General features: G+C 40.3%; 1 protein-coding gene across 1 annotated transcript in view; it reads right to left on the reverse strand.

Annotated features, from left to right (window-relative positions):
• LOC140498840 (uncharacterized) overlaps positions 1–17,969 on the reverse strand; it is a 19,972-nt gene continuing 2,003 nt past the window's right edge. The window contains exons 2-4 of the mRNA XM_072599629.1: positions 10,219–10,345; positions 9,680–9,772; positions 1–5,130 (exon numbers count right to left, since the gene is read on the reverse strand). Coding sequence (XP_072455730.1) covers positions 2,942–5,130; positions 9,680–9,772; positions 10,219–10,345 — 2,409 coding nt within the window. The 3' untranslated portion in view covers positions 1–2,941. The remainder of the gene's footprint in view (positions 5,131–9,679; positions 9,773–10,218; positions 10,346–17,969) is intronic.

Raw genomic sequence — 17,969 nt, forward strand, 5'->3', positions numbered from 1 at the left:
GTAGGTGCTTAATAAATATTTATTAATTGGGAAGTTCTTTAAAGTCATCTTTAAAGTCTTCTATAGTATGACTCCAACCTATTTACTAACTTTGCTGCATATCATTCTCGCCAAAGTACCCAGTTAGCTGTTTCCTGAACTTAACATTCATCTTTCCTCTGTATCACTGACTCTGTTGCCTCCAGTGCCGTCCCCTTGTCCCCTCAGAATCGTTAACTTCCTCCAAGTTTCCACTGTGTGTGATGATGAGCACTTTCATCTTGAAGTGATCTTGAATTTCTGTGTCTGCTTAGATATCCTCTCCCTCAGTGAAGTGAGGGGGCAGGGAAAATTCTTCAGTTTGCCTTTATACTGGACAAACATTTATCAAGAACCTGCTACATGCTGAGAACTGGGGACAAAAAGCCAACCAAATCAAACCAATCCGAACCAGGAATTTTTGCTTTTATCTGGTTTAGTTTTTATTGGGGGTGAGGAGAAAGGGAAGGATCGATCACCACAGCTACACATCACAGTGAATACCATATCTTCAGCTCATAGATTAATGCCATTTACATACAAGGGGCTTTAAAATGCTGTCTAACTAAATAATAAATACAAGCAGCAGGGAAGCGGCCATTTGAGAGAGAGAGAGTGAAGATGTAGGAGGGGATGAGATCAAGACTGCAGGACAATAACTTAGCTTCAGCAAGGAAAAAGGATATTTCTGTGACCAGAAGGCAGAAAAAATGGCCAATAATTTTAACAAATTTTAATTAGAGCAGTAGGGGGCAAATGTTTTGTCTTTATTCCTTCATTCAAGCATTAGGAACCTACCATGTGCTAGAGACTAATTCTAAGTTGGAAATAAAATGACCAAAATCAAATAGGACCTCCCTTGAAGGAGATTACATTTCACTGGGCAGAAACAATATGGACAGAGATAAACAAAAAGAAAGAATACATACAATCTAAATACCAAACAATGCAAGAGGTAGTTTTTAAGCCAAAACTTGAAGAAAACTACGGATATTATGAACTAGAAATAAGGAGACAGGCCTGGCATTGCAGACCAGTGAACAGCTGATGCAAAGCCATAAAGATGGGAGATAAAAGTCATCTATGAAGATCACTAAGAAGTCCTGTCTGAGTAAAAAGTAGAGTGTATAAAAGGAAAGTAATGTGATAGAAGTCTGAAAGCTCTGGTGATAAAGGAGTCTGTATTTGAAACTGGAAGGAAAAGGGAGCCACCAGAGGTTCTTGACAGGGGAGTGACAATGGCAGTCCTATGCTTTGGGATTTGGGCAACTGTATTGAGGACAGGAGGGGCTATATGCAGAGATATCAATTTAAGAGACTCCATCAAGACTTCATGAGAGAGGGGATGATCTGAACTAGGGTATGAGTTCAGAGAAGAAAAAGGATTTGAAAAATGTCATAGAGCTAGCAAAGCCAAAATGGATTAAGTGACTCAGTGTGCAGGGTGAGGGGGCAAATCAAGGATGACTCTAGAATTGTACACTTGGGGTTACTCTAAAAATGGTGCTCTCTGAGGCAGCGAGATGGCACAGTGGGTAGAGCAATAGGCTCAGAATTGGGGAGGCTCATCTTCATGAGTTCCAATATGGCTTCAGACCTTTACTGGCTTGTGTGACCCCAAGTAAAGTCACTTTACCCTGTTTGCCTCAGTTTCCTCATCTGTAAAATGAACTGCAAAAGGAAATGGCAAACCACTCTAGTATTTTTGTCAAGAAAATCCCAAATGGGGCCATGAAGAGTTGGACAAAACAGAATAACAACAAAGCATGGAGATACTCTCAATGGAAATAGGGAGCTTAGGAAGGGGAGTTTTAGGGGGAAGATAATGAAATCTTGTTTTGGACATGTTCACGAATTTATGATGTCAACCGGGAATCCAATAAGAAATGTGTGATATATAGTTGGAGATATGGTATTGGAATTCAAGAGATATGTAGGAGTCATATACACTGATTTACTATTTCAACATGCAAGAGACAAGAAATCCAAGAGAGAGAGTGTAGATGGGTGGCAGCCCAGGACAGATCTCTGGTATACTCTCATAAAGATAGGGTGGGATACGGATGGTGATGCACAAAATGAGACTGAGGAACAGCAGCCTGATATGTAGGAAAACCAGGAGAGTGCAGGGTCACAAAGACCCAGGGAGTAGAAAGTATCCATTAGGTTAGTGGTCAACAGAATTAAATACTGCAGAGAGTTAAGAACTCAGAGAATTGAGGAAAGGCCAAGTTAACAAATGAGAGATCACTAGTAACCTTGGAATCAGCCAGACCTATTGGGTTGGAAGCAACAACAAAAGAGGCAAGAGTAAGAGGAGAAGAAATGGAGGCAGTAAAGGGTTTTTGAGCTTTTCTGAGCAGGTTTAGCTGTCAAAGGGAGGAGAGATACAGGGCAACAGCTATCAGGGGCAGTAAACCTAGTGAAGCTTTTCAATGATGCAGGAGATTTGAGAGTTTGTAGGCAACAAGTAGATAGGTTGAAGTTAGACAGGTAGAGGGGAAAGAGGAGAAAGAGAAAAGAATTAAGTTAGAATCCACATTTCCTGAACAAAGCTAAGATTAGGTAATTTAAATTTATTAAGCATCTAAATCAACTGCAGTAAGCACTGGGATTTGGAAGGAAGGTGATAAGAAACTTCAGGAAGGAAGAAAAAGCTTTAGGAAACCTTCTAGAAAGTAGACAGACATCTGCCTCCAATTCTAAACCTTTAAGTTCTTTAATTTTCAGCAAAAGTTTGTACTCCAGCTATAATCCTCACATTCATTATATGCACATGGCTGTTCAATATGAAATACTTGACATTTTCTAAGTTCTATGCTGTGGCTCCATATTTGTTATATAGACAAGTCTTCTCTACTCAGTATTAACTGATGTGAGAAAGGCATTTGTTCTGGGGGACACCCTTTCCTCAACAACTCTCCTAAATGTTCTCTCCAGCGTGAATTCTCTGATGATGAGTAAGCTGTGCCCTCAGGCGGAAGGCCATCTCACATTCATTACATTCATAGGGTTTCTCACCAGTATGAATTCTCTTATGCCGTGTAAGGTGTGTGCTCAGGCGGAAGGCCCTTCCACATTCATTACATTCATAACGTTTCTCTCCAGTATGAATTCTATAATGTCGATTACGTTCTGTCCTGTGACTGAAAGCCTTCCCACATACATTACATTCATATGGTTTCTCCCCAGTATGAATTATGTGATGTTGAGTAAGCTGTGTTCTCAAGCGGAAGGCCTTCCCACATTCATTACATTCAAAGGGTTTCTCACCACTATGAATGGATAGATGTTCGGTAAGATGTGTCTTCTGGCGGAATGCCTTCCCACACTCACTACATTCAAAGCGTTTTTCACCAGTATGAACTGTCTGATGTTCATTAAGACGTGTCTTTAAGCGAAAGGCTTTCCCACATTCATTACACTCATAAGGTTTTTCTCCACTATGAATTCTCTGATGTTGAATAAGGATTCTACTCTGGCAGAAGATCATCCCACACTGATCACATTCGTAATGCTTCTCACCCCTATGAAGCTTTTGATGTTGAGTAAGCTGTCTTTTCAAGTGGAAGGCACTCTTACATTCAGTACACCCATATTGTTTTTCTCCAGTGTGAATTTTCTGATGTTGAGTAAGTCCTTTGCTTAATCTGTAGGCCTTCCCACATACATCACATTTATAAGGTTTCTCTCCAGTATGAATTCTCTGATGTTGGATAAGTCCTGTTCTCCAGCGGAAAGCCTTGCTACACTCATTACAGCTATAAATTTTCTCTCCAGTATGAATTATCTTGTGTTCAACAACTCCTGATCTTCGTCGGAAGGCCTTCCCACATTCATCACATTCATATGGTTTCTCTCCAGCATGAATTCTTTTATGCAATGCAAGTCCTGCATTGTGGGTAAAGGCTTTCCCACAGTCATTACATGTAAAAGGTTTCTCTCCAGTATGAATTCTCTGATGCCGTATGAGATATGCACTCAGTCGGAAGGTCTTCCCACACTCATGACATTCATAAGGTTTTTCTCCAGTATGGATTGTCTGATGTTGAGTAAGGCATGTGCTATTTCGGAAGGCCTTCCCACATTCATTACATTCATAAGGCTTTTCCCCACTGTGAATTGTCTGATGCTGAGTAAGTAAGGTTCTCTGATGAAAAGATTTTCCACATACAGTACATACATAAGGTTTCTTTTCGGTATGAATTGTCTGATGTTGAATAAGCTGTGAACTGAGGCGGAAGGCCTTCCCACAGTCATTACATCTATAAGGTTTCTTTCCAGTATGAATTTTATGATGTTGAATAAGCAATGATCTTAGGCGGAAGGTCTTGCCACATTCAGTACATTCATAAGGTTTTTCTCCAGTATGAATTGTTTGGTGTTGAGTAAGTTGTGCACTCTGGCGGAAAGTCTTCCCACAGTCATTACATTCATATGGTTTCTCGCCAGTGTGAATTCTATAATGTTGAATAAGCTGTGTTCTCAGACGGAAAGCTTTCCCACATTGGTTACACTCATAACGTTTCTCTCCTGTATGAATTGTCCAATGTTGCTTAAGTCCTGTGCTCTGGCGGAAAGCCTTTCCACACACATTACATTCATATGGCTTCTCTCCAGTATGAATTCTATGATGTTGAGTAAGACTGGCTTTCTGGCTGAAGGCCTTCCCACATTCATTACACTGATAGCGTTTCTCTCCATTACGTAGCCTACCATTTTCAATAAAGTGTGAATTATACTTAAAGAATTTCATATATTCACTATACTTGGAAAATATCTTCTTTGAATATATTCTCTTATGTTTTCTTAAGTCTGTAGACAGTCTGAAGTGCTTTCTGTTTTTATCACATTTATGGAGAATCGTTTCAACAGGTAATCTCTGTTGTGCAAAAGGGATGTGCCCTAGACTGAAACTACTGTCCCAGTTGTTATATTTGCGGCCTCCCAATTTATTTGCAGGTTTCTTTTGGGTTATTTTTCCTGTGTGAGGATTTTTCTCCTCACTGTTGTGGTGCCTCTTTAACGTGGCAGCACATTCCCAGGATGATTCTTCTACTGACATGTCCAGCTTTAGAGCTGACTCCTTGGTTTCATGAGTAGCCTCCCAATCTGAATGAAATAAAAAAACATGAATGTCCTCTTTGTTATTCCTGTTGTACAAGTACATCTTCCTGCCTTTTGGATCCTCCATCAAGAAAAATGATTAAATACATCTATTTCTATCAAACTGTTTTATACTTTACTTCGAGGTTCTTGTTTAAATAAGTAGTCCCTCCATTTGGTCTTTATGTTTCTGGGTTCATCAAGTATTAGGGTTCTGGATATTACATGAGTTCTTTCCATTTACTAACTTTTCTATTGTTAACTAGTACTAGGTATTTTTATAATTGTTACTTTACAATTTAACTGAGATCCTATAATGTTATATCCCTTTCACTAAATTCGTTCACTATTTCCTTTGACAGTCTTCACATTGTTACTGTATGAATTTGGTTACTGTTATGTCAATCCATAAAAGATCCCCCTTTATGACTAAATTAGTACAACATCAAATATGTAGATTAATTTAGGAAATATTATCATTTTTAATGCATTGGCCCATCTCATCCACAAGTGTTTTAGCTGTCTCTAATTATTTAGGTCTTCCTTCATTTCAATCAAAATTGTGTTGCATTCCTAATTATGCAAGTCTTATATATCTTGGTGTGTTCACTCCCAAATATTTTAAAGAATTCTGTAGTTATTTAGTATCTTCCAGATGTACCATTTGCACATTACATCAAAGCCTCCTGACAATGCAGAGTATTCCTGAAGAAATTTATAAACTCTTAAGAGTTTGGTCTACCTACTGAAAAAAAGATCACGATGATAAACAACGCCTACTGCTCAGATTTTAATGTATATTCTGAAACTATCCTATAGAGCTTGCTTAACAGTAAAGAGAAAATGAGCTTGGCATTGAGCCAGCTGGATTACTTTGAGGAAATTGTAAAGTGTTTACAGACCCTAAGATTGTCATGAAAGCAAAGGTACATTTTTTTCAATACTAACAATTTCCTTGTATTGTCAAGTGGAAATGAGATGTGGTGTGCCATTGCCTCTGAAGAAGCAAAGACAAACATCATACTGAGGGCAATGAAGAAGCCTTGGTAGGTGTGTGTATTGATAATGCATTTTTGCTTATTTTTAATGTAATTTTGATTCTTAAAAGGAAGATATTTCCCATCCATTAATAGGCCCACGTTACCTGCTTAAGTCACATGGAAGCCTCAGTCACATGAGTCAAGTCATATGCCACAAGAAGGGGTGGAGCAGAAAGGGTGGAACAGGAGACGGAGCTAGATTAGAGCTGAAAAGAAGTTGGTCAGAGAGCAATCAGGCTAGGAAAGGCAGCTTGATAGCCTGAGTGAGAGAGCTTGTTTATGATTTGTGGAAGAGAGCTGGTTTGTGGGAAGCCTAACAGAAGGAAGGCTTGGGGACAGTGTTGTTCTCTGCATTGTTACTGTGTATAGATTTTTGTTGCTATGATGGATTTGGCTTTCTGGTGTCTGAATAAAGGTTTTGGTTCTGTCTTCCATGTGGAGAGTCTGTGGTATCTTGTAATTCAGAATTGCACCAGGATATTCATGGCTGCTTTGAGTGCTCTGAATATTGCATTGGTGCTACAGTATGATTAGGCTATGACATATAACCAATAAGAAACTTTCGTTAGTAAAGGTTTTTGTCAAGGAATTACATGACAGGAAAGATGTACAGCTTACATGACAAGGCATGATGTATAGAAAGCAAGACGGCTTTAATGGGGCCCTTGTCCCCTAACGTGGGGAAGGTGCTCTGTGGGGCACAGCATGGGCGGGCACAGACAGGTCTTAATTTGTGTCTCAGAAGAAGCTCCTGAAAGGAGTCTGGAAGATCTCCCAGGTAGCACAAGAAGCTCTGAATGGAGAAAAGGCCACATTACAGACAGATTAAAGGAGTATGGAAGAAGATATAGATGCAGAGAAGACAGAAGAGAAAATGGACAATTGTGATCACATAAACTGAAATCTTTTTGCAAAAAAAACAAAACTAATGTCATTAACTATGAAGGAAAACAATTAAGTGGGGAAAAAAATTTGTGCAGCAAGTTTCTCTGATAAACCTCTTACACCTGACACATACAAGAAAATGACTCAAGTCTATAAGTACAAGAACTACATTTCATTAAATAGATAGTTGAAGGAAATTTTCTCAAAGGAAAAATAGTCCAAACTATCAACACACACACACACACACACACACACACACACACACACACACACACTCACAAATGTTCAGCATCTGAAATAACCAGAGGAATGTGAGTTAAAGCGAGCCTCAGGGTCCACCTCATACTGAGAGTGGCAGAAAGGGAAATGATAACTGATAAAAGGGAATCCAGGCTCAGCAATGCAATGAAAGTGGAGCTATGGAGTGGGCCCACCAAGATGGAAAGCAACATGGAACCATGCCCACTGTGAAATTTGGAATAGCCTCTACATTTCAAAAAACAATAAGGACTTATTTATAGAAAAATATTGACAGAATCACATTTTGTTATAGCAAATATCTAGAAATAAGGTTGGTGCCCATCAACTGAGCAATGGCTGAACAAATTACAGTTTGTTATTGTTGTACAGTATATTGTTACATCATAAGAAAAGAGGAGAAAGGATGCATTCAGAGACAGCTAGGAAAACTTAAGTGACATGGAAACCAACGAAGAAGCATTTTGTACATTGTCTGAAAGAAAGGTGAAGACTGGAAGTGCAAACTGAGATCCCATTTCCAGATATGATCAATAAAGGGCTATGTTTTACTTAATTATGCTTACTTGGTACAAGTGTTAGTTTTGAATTGAGAAGGGATTTCAGAGAAGGGGTTGGGGAAAGGAAAACAGCAAGTAAAGCCAAAAAAAAGGGAGTAAAGAAAAGAGAGGCATGGCAAATTCCAAAACCAGAAGTGAGCAGAGAGAGATTCAGAAGAAGGTAAAGACAAGCACGATGGCTTTAAAATTAATATGTTGAATTTATTCTCTAATTTTGACGAAAAATACAAGCTGTACACAGTATAGAATGTACGCACTACTTTAGGTTTTTCTTTGAGTTTTAAAATGCTCATGTTTGTTGCTGTTTGTCAAATTCAGAATGATTTAAAAAATGAAAATTACATGTTAAAAAAAAAAGAAACAGATCACAAGCCTGGCAGAGGCATGCTACGGTAATGATAAAAGGATTTCCAGGTGGAGTTCTAACTAAAATGTAGGAGCTAATGATGTCTTGACTTACCTTGATAATTTTATGCTTCAAAACATGGAAGGTACCAAACAAATGAAACACTATTCGAGACTGATTCTCACAAACAAGGCAGAGCTAAGTGTTGGGATAGAAAACGTGGGAATATAGCGAAGAGGAGAATGCTCCATTTTGGAGTTTATAACAAGGAAGTCAGACTATCCCGGACTTTCATGAACCTGTGACATTGAGAGAACAAAATGTCCTGGGCACTCCTGAATACAGAACAACAAAAACGCGGCTTGTTTTAAGTTAGCTTGGGCAAAAGAAGATCCAAAAGGAGGTTGGACTATTCCAAGGTTGGATGGCAAAAGATAAAGCAGCTCTTCTTCAGCTTCCTTGGTCAAGAAGGACCTTGGGGCTGGAGAGGACTGAACTAGAGGGACTAAAAGGAAGAGATATCTAAGATAAGTACTGAGATCTTAAGACAGCCCTGGCTTCTTTGGGAGGAGTACACGTCATCTGGCACAGGTGTATTACATCCCACTGAAAAAGCTGGAAGGTGTGATTACTGAGCCGCTGCCAGTGGCCTCGGAAACATCAAGTTGAATGGCAGAGATACTGCTGGGTTGGAAGAAGAGAAATGTCCCAATATAAAAACAAAAATGGCAGCGAGTGGATCCTGCAAAGTAGAGGGCAGTGACCTGGCCTCTGAATCCTGCCACCAGAAGCCAACACTCCAGATGGATCTGATCAGGGCTGGGCACAAGGAGACTCACCTACCCCTTCTCAGAGATGCTTCCCTTAATGATACCACAGCCCAGTGCTGACTCATCTGAGCCTGCAGTCCACTAAAAGCCCCAGATCATTTTCCAGTTATCTTCTGATACCAGGGAAGTTGTTTGTGTGCATGGTCATTTCTGGGCATCTCAGTAAAGAAACATTCAAAGATAGGAAACCAGAAGGTTGGGGGGGTCTTAAGTTCCTGCCATCAAACAGCTCAATGAAGCAACTGGGAGTATTCAGTGGCAAGAGAAGACCTGGGGCAGGGACAACACCATGTTGTTGAGTTTGTGAAAGGCTGACACACTAGACAGAGATGAACTCAACTAGTTCCTGTGTGGTGAAAACAGCAGAGCATCAGGAATGGGGGCAGAAGGGGAGGAGAAGTCCTATCCCTGCTGAGACATCCTCTTCTCTGACAATGGAAGGACATTAGGAAGGGAGAGATGTCAGGACCCTGAGCTGTGGACATCAAGATGAGTCTCCAGGAAGGAGCCAAGGCCGTACAATCTCAGCTCTTCTCCCAAGGCCTGGGCAGCCAAGAGGAGAAATCCACATTCAAAGTTTTACTAGAACTTCCCTAGACTGACCAAGTGAATGGTTGTTTACAGTGACTCACTCACCTGGACAGCTACTTCTCTGGATCTCTCCTGGCATCCAGGGTGCTTCCCTTCTCTCTAGCTGGGAGATCACATCTGGCTTGGAAACTGTAAGTCCTATTTGTTGGAAAAGGGAAATTATTGGGGACACAGAACCATTTGGGAATTTAATCCTATTTCTTCTTTTTGGAGGAAAAGCAGGTGAATCTCAGGACAGTGCCACAAATGACCTTTAAAGCATGCTAAGGATGAAGAAACAGGTCACACAATATATTTGGTGTCAGAAAAATAAATTCATTTCCAGTTATGAGAGGGAACCTTTTTATCAGTCCTGGACTTCAGAGTACAAAGAGCATGAAAGTCTAACCTTGGAGCAACACAGCTCAGTTACCAGTTTCTAGTTGCATAAAGCAAAGCATTCCACACATCCCCATCTCTTGAGCACAAATGGGTTCATCATGTCTGGTCTCTGCATTCTTTCCAAACAAACCCTGACTCTCACTAAGGAAGACCCCTCTCACCTAGTGAACAGATTCTGAATCAGTGCAGGAGCCCGTCCTTACCGAGGCACACCAGGTTCCTGTAGTTCTCCAGCATCACGTCTCTGTACAGCTCCTTCTGAAAAGGGGCCAAGTGTCGCCATTCTGTCCGGGTGAACTCCACAGCAACATCCCTGAATGTCACTGATCCCTGAAACAGAACATACATTTGCGCTTATTCAGGAAAGACCTGAAAGGATCAGTGGCATACTCAGGAACTTAGGGAGGACTGCCCAAGAGACTACAGGCTCAGCTGGGTTCAACTGAAATTTGCTCAATTCTGAAACATATGGAGAGAAGGGAGTGAATCAGCATTTTTTAAGTGCCTACTGTGTGCCAGGCACTTGCTACACACTTTACAAACATCTCATCTGACCGATCAGCAGGCATCTGTTAAGTGCCTATTATACACCAGACACTGTTAAATAATGGGAATCAAGAGAAAAAATGAAAACAATTGATGCTAAATCTAAGAAAAATCCCCAAGTGACAAACAGTAAAAGGGAGTGGACAGTTTTCAAAGATGGAAATCCAAATGATCACAAGCCTTATTAAAAAATGGCTCAAATCACAGACATGTCAATCAAAGGAACTCAAAGTTTCAACCTCACACTTATCAGGTGGGCAGAGTTGCCAGAGTATTAAAAGGAAGAATACTGTCAAGGCTGCAGAAAAACAGGCATATTACTGCACTGCTGGTGGATCTGTCAACTGGTCCGGCCATTCTGCAAAGCAATTTGGAACCATGGGCCCCAAACTGTGCATAGTCTTTGACCCAGTTATACCACGACTTGATCTATACTTCAAATAAGATTTAAAAAAAAGAAAAGGACCCACAAGTACAAACACACATGTTGTTCATCTAAAACAAGAAATAGGAGGCAGAGCTAAGATGGCAGAAAAAAGGCAGGGACTTGCCTGAGTTGTCCCTAAATACCTTTAAAATAATGCCTCAAAACAAGTTCTAGAGCAGCAGAACCCACAAAAGTTTGAAGTGAAAAATCTTCCAGCCCAAGACAACATGGAAGGTCAGCAGGAAAGGTCTCTTGCATCAGGGTGATAGTGGAGCACAAGGCTCTGTGCTTACCAGTGTACCAGCACACACCACATATCACCAGCACACACCAGGCCCCAGCAAATCAGGAGCAGGCTTTGGGGTGATTGAATCCATGGCAGCAATGGTGGTTTCCAGATTGCTCAGCCCACAGACGGTAAGGAGGTATGACAAATGGTCAGGAGGGGATTACAGGGCTCCCTTTGCTGGCACAGGGGCAGGACTGTGTTGCATTGCCTATATTTGGATATGGGTCACATTCCTGGGTCTCGGTCCTAGGGTGAGGAGGAGCACCTGCACAGCAGAGCTTGTGGTTTCAGGGGAGCCGAGACTCTGGTTATAGTTCCAGGGTTGCAAAGAGTGCTTGGAGTCACTCATAGACCAGGGGCACAATACAGCAGAGTAGTAAACATCTCTCCTTAGATCACACCCCCTCAGAAGAACTGAAAACTTACAGGTCCCCAGAATGACCTCTGAAAACAGATGCACCAAAAATGTGAAGCTTGGGATAGTGCCTCCTCTACTGCAAAAGCAGAACCTCACTTGAGCATAGAGTTAAAAGTTAAGAAACAGGCTGGAAAATGAGCAAACAGCAGAAAAAGATCCTGACTACAGAGTTACTACAGTGACAAGGAAGATCAAAACACACACTCAGAAGAAGACAACAAAGTCAAAGCTCCTCCATCCAAAGCCTCAAAGAAAAATATGATTTGGTCTTAGGGCATGGAAGAGCTCAAAAAGGATTTTAAAAATCAGGTAAGAGAGGTAGAGGGAAAATTAGGAAGAAAAATAAAAGGGATGCAAGAAAGTCATGAAAAAGAGTCAACAAGCTGGGTAAAGGAGGCACAAAAAATTACTAAAGAAAAGAATTCCTTAAAAGCCAGATGAGGCTAAGTGGTAAAAGAGGCACAAAAATTCAACAAAGAGAATGCCTTAAAAAGCAAAACTGGCCAAATGGAAAAATACATACAAAAAAGTATGAAGAGAATTCCTTAAAGAAGCAGAATTGATTAAATGGAAAAAGAAGGAAAAGAAAAAAGTGCATGTGTTCATCCTTCATTGCTGAAGAAGACCATGCCATCAGAGAAATGATGACATGACCTGCACTTGACTTTGTTTTGAGTGAGGGAGGGCTGCGCAGGTCACCAGCCTCACTTCTCCTCCAGAGCCATCTGGATCCAGTGACCAGATATTCATCAGGATGCCTGGAGATGACCCAGGATGAGGTAATTGGAGTTAAGTGACTTGCCCAAGAAAAAAGTAGCCCAAGGAGAAAAGGCTGGTGGACAGGATGAACTCAGAGATCATCATACACTCTGTGTCTTCTTTCTGTGGGCACATAAAGTACTTCTCATGCTGACTTCTTTGGGAAATCACACAGAACTGCCAAACAGAACAAATGTTCATCAGTGATCCTTTGTCTTCTTTGGTCTTGGGCCAGAAGAGAGAGAGAATGGCCATAATTAGAAAACACGTTGCACGGTTTTGGAATCATGGCGTCCAGCTACCTGTCCAAAGTTCCTACCTGTCAGGGCCTTTCTTTTGCACTAACACTTTAGGCAAAATGTATGGGTACTCGACCAATACTCCCACCCACCCCCCACAATGTTCTACTCCCCCAAACAATGATAAACATACTCAATAAATTATACAACCATCACATCAGAGAGGGCAGAAACCTTTACATGAACAAACTCACGGGAAGACTAACAAAAAACTTAAATAAAGGAACTAAAAGCTCCCAAAGAATAGTTTAGAATAAAAATAAAAATGAAAGAAGAAGAAGAAAGAAAGCATGGTAATCAGACAAGCATCTTGCCTATGACAGGAAGATATCTACAAGAAGGATCATCACCAATCAGCCTGGCTCTTATTGCCTCCTATGTCTGGTCACCAAAAGGTCGCCCAGATGCCTTCACTGCCCAACAGGCTCAAGGTCATTCTTCTAGCCTTGATGCCCTGGCAGAGAGAGGCACCTGCCAGGGCAGCCTGCTCCAGCACCATCTGGACCTGAAGGGAAGGGGTTTCTGGGAGGAAAGCTGAATTACAAATTGTATATACACTTACCACTCTTCAGGACCTCCAACTAGCTAGGAATGTAAGCTTAAGAAAAACCCCAACAACCCACAATAATAATAACCTAAAAGGTATCAATTTCTTACAAGGAAATCTTTACAGGAGGGGAAAAAGCCTATAGAGACTCAGGAAACAAGCAAGCAAAGGAAAACTAACACAATGAAGATGCTCCATAGCCACAGAATGCTAGGACAACATTCCAGTCTGAGTCTTCATGACCCCATTTAGGCTTTTCCTGGCAGACATCGGAGTGGTTGAAAGGGTGAAGAAACAGGGTGAAGTCACTTGCCCAGGGTCACAGAGCTAGTGAGTGAGGCCAGATTTGAACTCAAGAAGATGAATCTTCCTGATTCCAGGCTTGGCACCCTATCTACTGTGAAACCTAGCTTCCCCATAGATACTGGAGTGGTTTGCCATTTCCTTCTTCAGCTCATTTTACAGATGAGGAAACTGAGGCAAACAGAATTAAATGACTTGCCCAGGGTCACACACCTAGCATCTGAGGTCTGACACCACCCTGGTGCCAGAGCAAAATTCTAGAGCAAAATAATAGAGTCGTAAGTGTAATCAAATATAACCAAAAGAATGGAACTGTTTAAAGGAGTGTAGGAAGAGATAAAGGATGACATCAGATCTCTTAATGAAAACTGTAGAGAAGATACTGAAAAACTTTAATCAGAAAAGGGAAACTAGGAATAAAATGATGGAAGAAACAGAACTTAAATAGTGAGATGCCAAGTAATATGACAGCAAACTCAAAAGACAGCAAATTTTAAGTTTAAATGACAAGTTTAAAAATTTTTTAAATTGACCTTGAAAAGTTTTTGTAGAAATGATTTGAGAATACATGTAAGAGATACAATAAAAAACACTTAATTGTATATATAACATATATATGTGTGTGTATGTGTCTATATATACATATATATGTGCTTTATAAATGATAAAAGAAAATTGCCTATTAATACTGGAGCTAAAATATCAGATAAAGTATAGACTGATGTGGTCCACAGGTTGTCACTGGAGAGGAACCTGAGTTTTAACTCATCTACAAATGTGATTATTATTGTTAAATTTGCATCCTTAGTGCCTGACACAGAGTAAGAGTTTAATAAATTATTATTGAGTTCCTGAGTTAAAAAAAAAAAACTATTATAAGCAGCTAGCAAGAAAGGTAAATCAATGTCCCAAGAAACCCCAGCCAGAAATACAATGGGCATTTAGGGTTAGGGTTACGTTTAGGAACTGGAAAGGAAAATCTGGAATAAAATTTACCTAAGAAAAGAAAATAACCTGTGTTCAAGAATAACTTGTTGAGCATAAACATACAAGAATTAATAAGTATTTTAAAAAACAGATAACTTTTAAGTATTCTTACAGGGAAATAAGACATTTGTAAGAAGATCGCGAGTTGGGTTTTCTTTGACATGGAAACTGGGCAGATAAGATGAACTTAAAAAACACCTTTGAAAAGCTTTATGGGCTGAGTAATGATACAGTCCTCTCCAATAACTTTCTTGTCTGAGAGTCACTAAGGGGGCAGAAGGATGGGGCTTAGGCATTTCAGCAACAAACAAAATAAATACAGTGGGGGAACAGAAGGAATTCTGGAAAAGCTTGGGGGTACCACCAATATTGCTACCCAACAGAGATGTCATGGGGGGAATTGGGTATTCTGAGAACTCTCCTGTGTTTTTGGGTCACTCATTTCTTTGAGGACATCTGTGTCTTCATTTGTCACATGTGCCTCCACTGTACTGTGGCATATCCTCAACTAAAATTCTTCAGTCTCTAGCACTGCATGATTCATTGCCATGTGTCACTGAAAGAATACTGGGTGTTAAAAAAAGGGTCCCTTAAAAAAACTGCTTACTTTCCCAAAGGTAACCCAGTCCATTCTATTCCTCCTATACAATTCTGTACTCAGCTCATTTGCAATATCCATCCACCCATCCACCCACCCATCCATCCATCCATCCATCCATCCATCCATCCATCCATCCATCCACCCAAGATACATGTACTGATGGGCAATTTCTAAGGACTCTTCATCCAACTGCATCTAAACAGGTGTTCATCATCAATTTTTTTTCCTCCTATGCAGAGAGTTCAGTCAAATCCTTTTGAATGACTAGAGATCTGCAATATTCTGGGTGTTGATGCATTCAGCATCAGGTCACATGCAAACAGGAGCATCAGGAGGACCTCCTCACTTACTGGGCATTCTTCTTCCATCTGGACCCCACTGAGCATCTGCCAAGACGGGGCCAAACATTTCTAGTAAGTGATCACCTCCCCTTTTATCCTTTACTGATTATTAACAATCACAGGGTCATGAACAAAGTCATTCTTGGGGGTATAACTTTCAAGGAATCTTGATGCTTTCCACACATGCACTGGAAGTGAATTGTTAGTGGAGAGATGACATGTTATGACAAAGAGAAACCAAGCAAGCCATAAATGAAATCCCAAAGAAATATTCCTCTGGAGCACATGGTTTTATAAGCGAATTCTATCAAACACTCAAAGAACTAATAGCTACTACGGTACATAAACTACTGGTAAAAATAGAAAGAAGGCATTTCAAACTCCCAATAAGCAAAACAAACAAAAATAAAGCAGAGGAAGGAAATGAGAAACAAAATAACTAATTCTGATATAAAATTACTAAACAAATTATTAGGAATGTGTTGGGGGTGTAAGCTCAGTTTTATGTGGACAGTCTCGGGCAGGTAAAGGTGAGAACTTCTAAACCTCACAGTTCTCATGAGGCCCCCCAGGGAACAGCGGGGAATTGAGGTGTGAGACACGGCTATCTCGTGCATTTCCGCCTCTTCTCTGTGGGAAACTTGCTGGGGAGAGCATCCCACCCTTGAGATTAACCCATGGTCTGAGCACACCTGTTGTTGACTAGCTAAAGGCTGAGAGCAGGTACGGTATTCAGCTGCAAACTATGCCGCAGGAGAGCTTAAGTAGAGTCAGGAAAGCCTGAAGGCGCTCTTAGCGCTGAGGGGCCCTTAGAGGGCAGAGGGTCCCCCCCTCTCCCACTCCCACTCTCTTGCTGTATGATCTGTGCCTCCTTGGGAGGAGGAGGATTCCTCTCTCCTGAGGAAGAATTCACCCTGCACATGTAACTAAGATCCTGAATAAAGCCTAACCCTTGTTCGACTCTGGAAAGTCTGTTCTCTCAACACATTTATCCGGTTTGGCCACCGAAGACCTGCAACAGGTAAGAAAAGGCTTGGGTAGCCCATCGGCCTCAAGGCCGAACAGGAATGAGGCTACAAAAAATGTGTGGAATTATTCACTATGACTAACCTGTACTTCTGTCAAGTATGCATGGTTGGCCCAACATAATAAAAACAACAAGCATTCTAAATCCTATTCATAGGATTATAGATCTAGATGTGGAAATGACCATGAAGATATTAATAACAGATAATTTAAGAGTCACATACATATCAAGATGAAGAAAATGAATCATTTATGTTAAACACAACAAGCACAGAAATGACTTTTCTTTAATATAAAAATATCCACTTTGATACCAAAGCTAGCCCTCTTTGTAATAGTTAAAAGAGACTTAAATAACATCTAAGAACAGCTTTAGGGTTGAACTTCCAATAAGATCCAGGTAAAGCAGAGATGCTCACTTCTGTTTGAAACAATGCTTGAAAAAACAGAGCCATAAAGCTGGAAAATTAAGTGAACAGTATAAGTACAGGCCAAGAGGAAAGAAAATGATGTCTATCTGTAAATATGATCTGTGAGAGAATCAAAAAAAACGTTTTTCAAGGCAACAGCAAAGTAGTAGGAGATAACTTAAATACACCAAAATCATCAGTGTTTCAATATAGTATTGACAAAAATCAAGAGGAAACAGAACTCCCAATATAAATAATTACAAAATACATGAAATATCTTGGAAGTGATAAGACACAGACAGGTCTTTTATACATAGAACTAAAAAACACCCTTTAAAGAAACAAAGTGTAGCAACTATGTGGGGCCGTGGATAGGGCACCAGCCCTGGAATCAGGTCCTCCTGAGTCCAAATCTGGCCTCAGACACTTAACACTTACTAGTTGTGTGATCCTGGGCAAGTTACTTAACTCAGATTGCCTAAAAATAACAACAAAAGAGAGAAACAAAGGAAGACTTAAATAAACAGAGAGATATTAACTGATTGTGATTGGTCCCCACCAATATATAATGAAAATGGTAGTACTACTTTCTAAATACATTTCCAGATTTAGTGATATGCTAATCAGCTTAAAAAGGTGTTACTTTATATAACAAGAGAAAGTAACAAAATTGATTTGGAGAAAAAAAAATGTCTAGAAATTCAAAGGAATGAAGATGAAAAAAAGTGGACAGCGGCCAAGAGTACTTCCAGATTCCAAACTACAACACATGTACAGCAATTGTTATCAAAACCATTTTGTCCTGGCTAGAAACCTGAAAAGTAAATCAGTAGAACAAAGAAGTGAGCAAGAATAAAAACAAGGAAACAGGTTACCGCAGAGTTCCCGAAACCCCATCGACTAGTTGGGGAAGAAATTTCTATTTGACAAGAACTGCCAGGAAAACTGGAAAACAGTTTGGCAAAAAGTCGATTCTGTCAGCATCTCATACCTTATGTTGA

This window comes from Notamacropus eugenii, chromosome 4 (genome assembly GCF_028372415.1).
Source record: "Notamacropus eugenii isolate mMacEug1 chromosome 4, mMacEug1.pri_v2, whole genome shotgun sequence".
In the NCBI taxonomy this organism is placed as follows: domain Eukaryota; kingdom Metazoa; phylum Chordata; class Mammalia; order Diprotodontia; family Macropodidae; genus Notamacropus; species Notamacropus eugenii.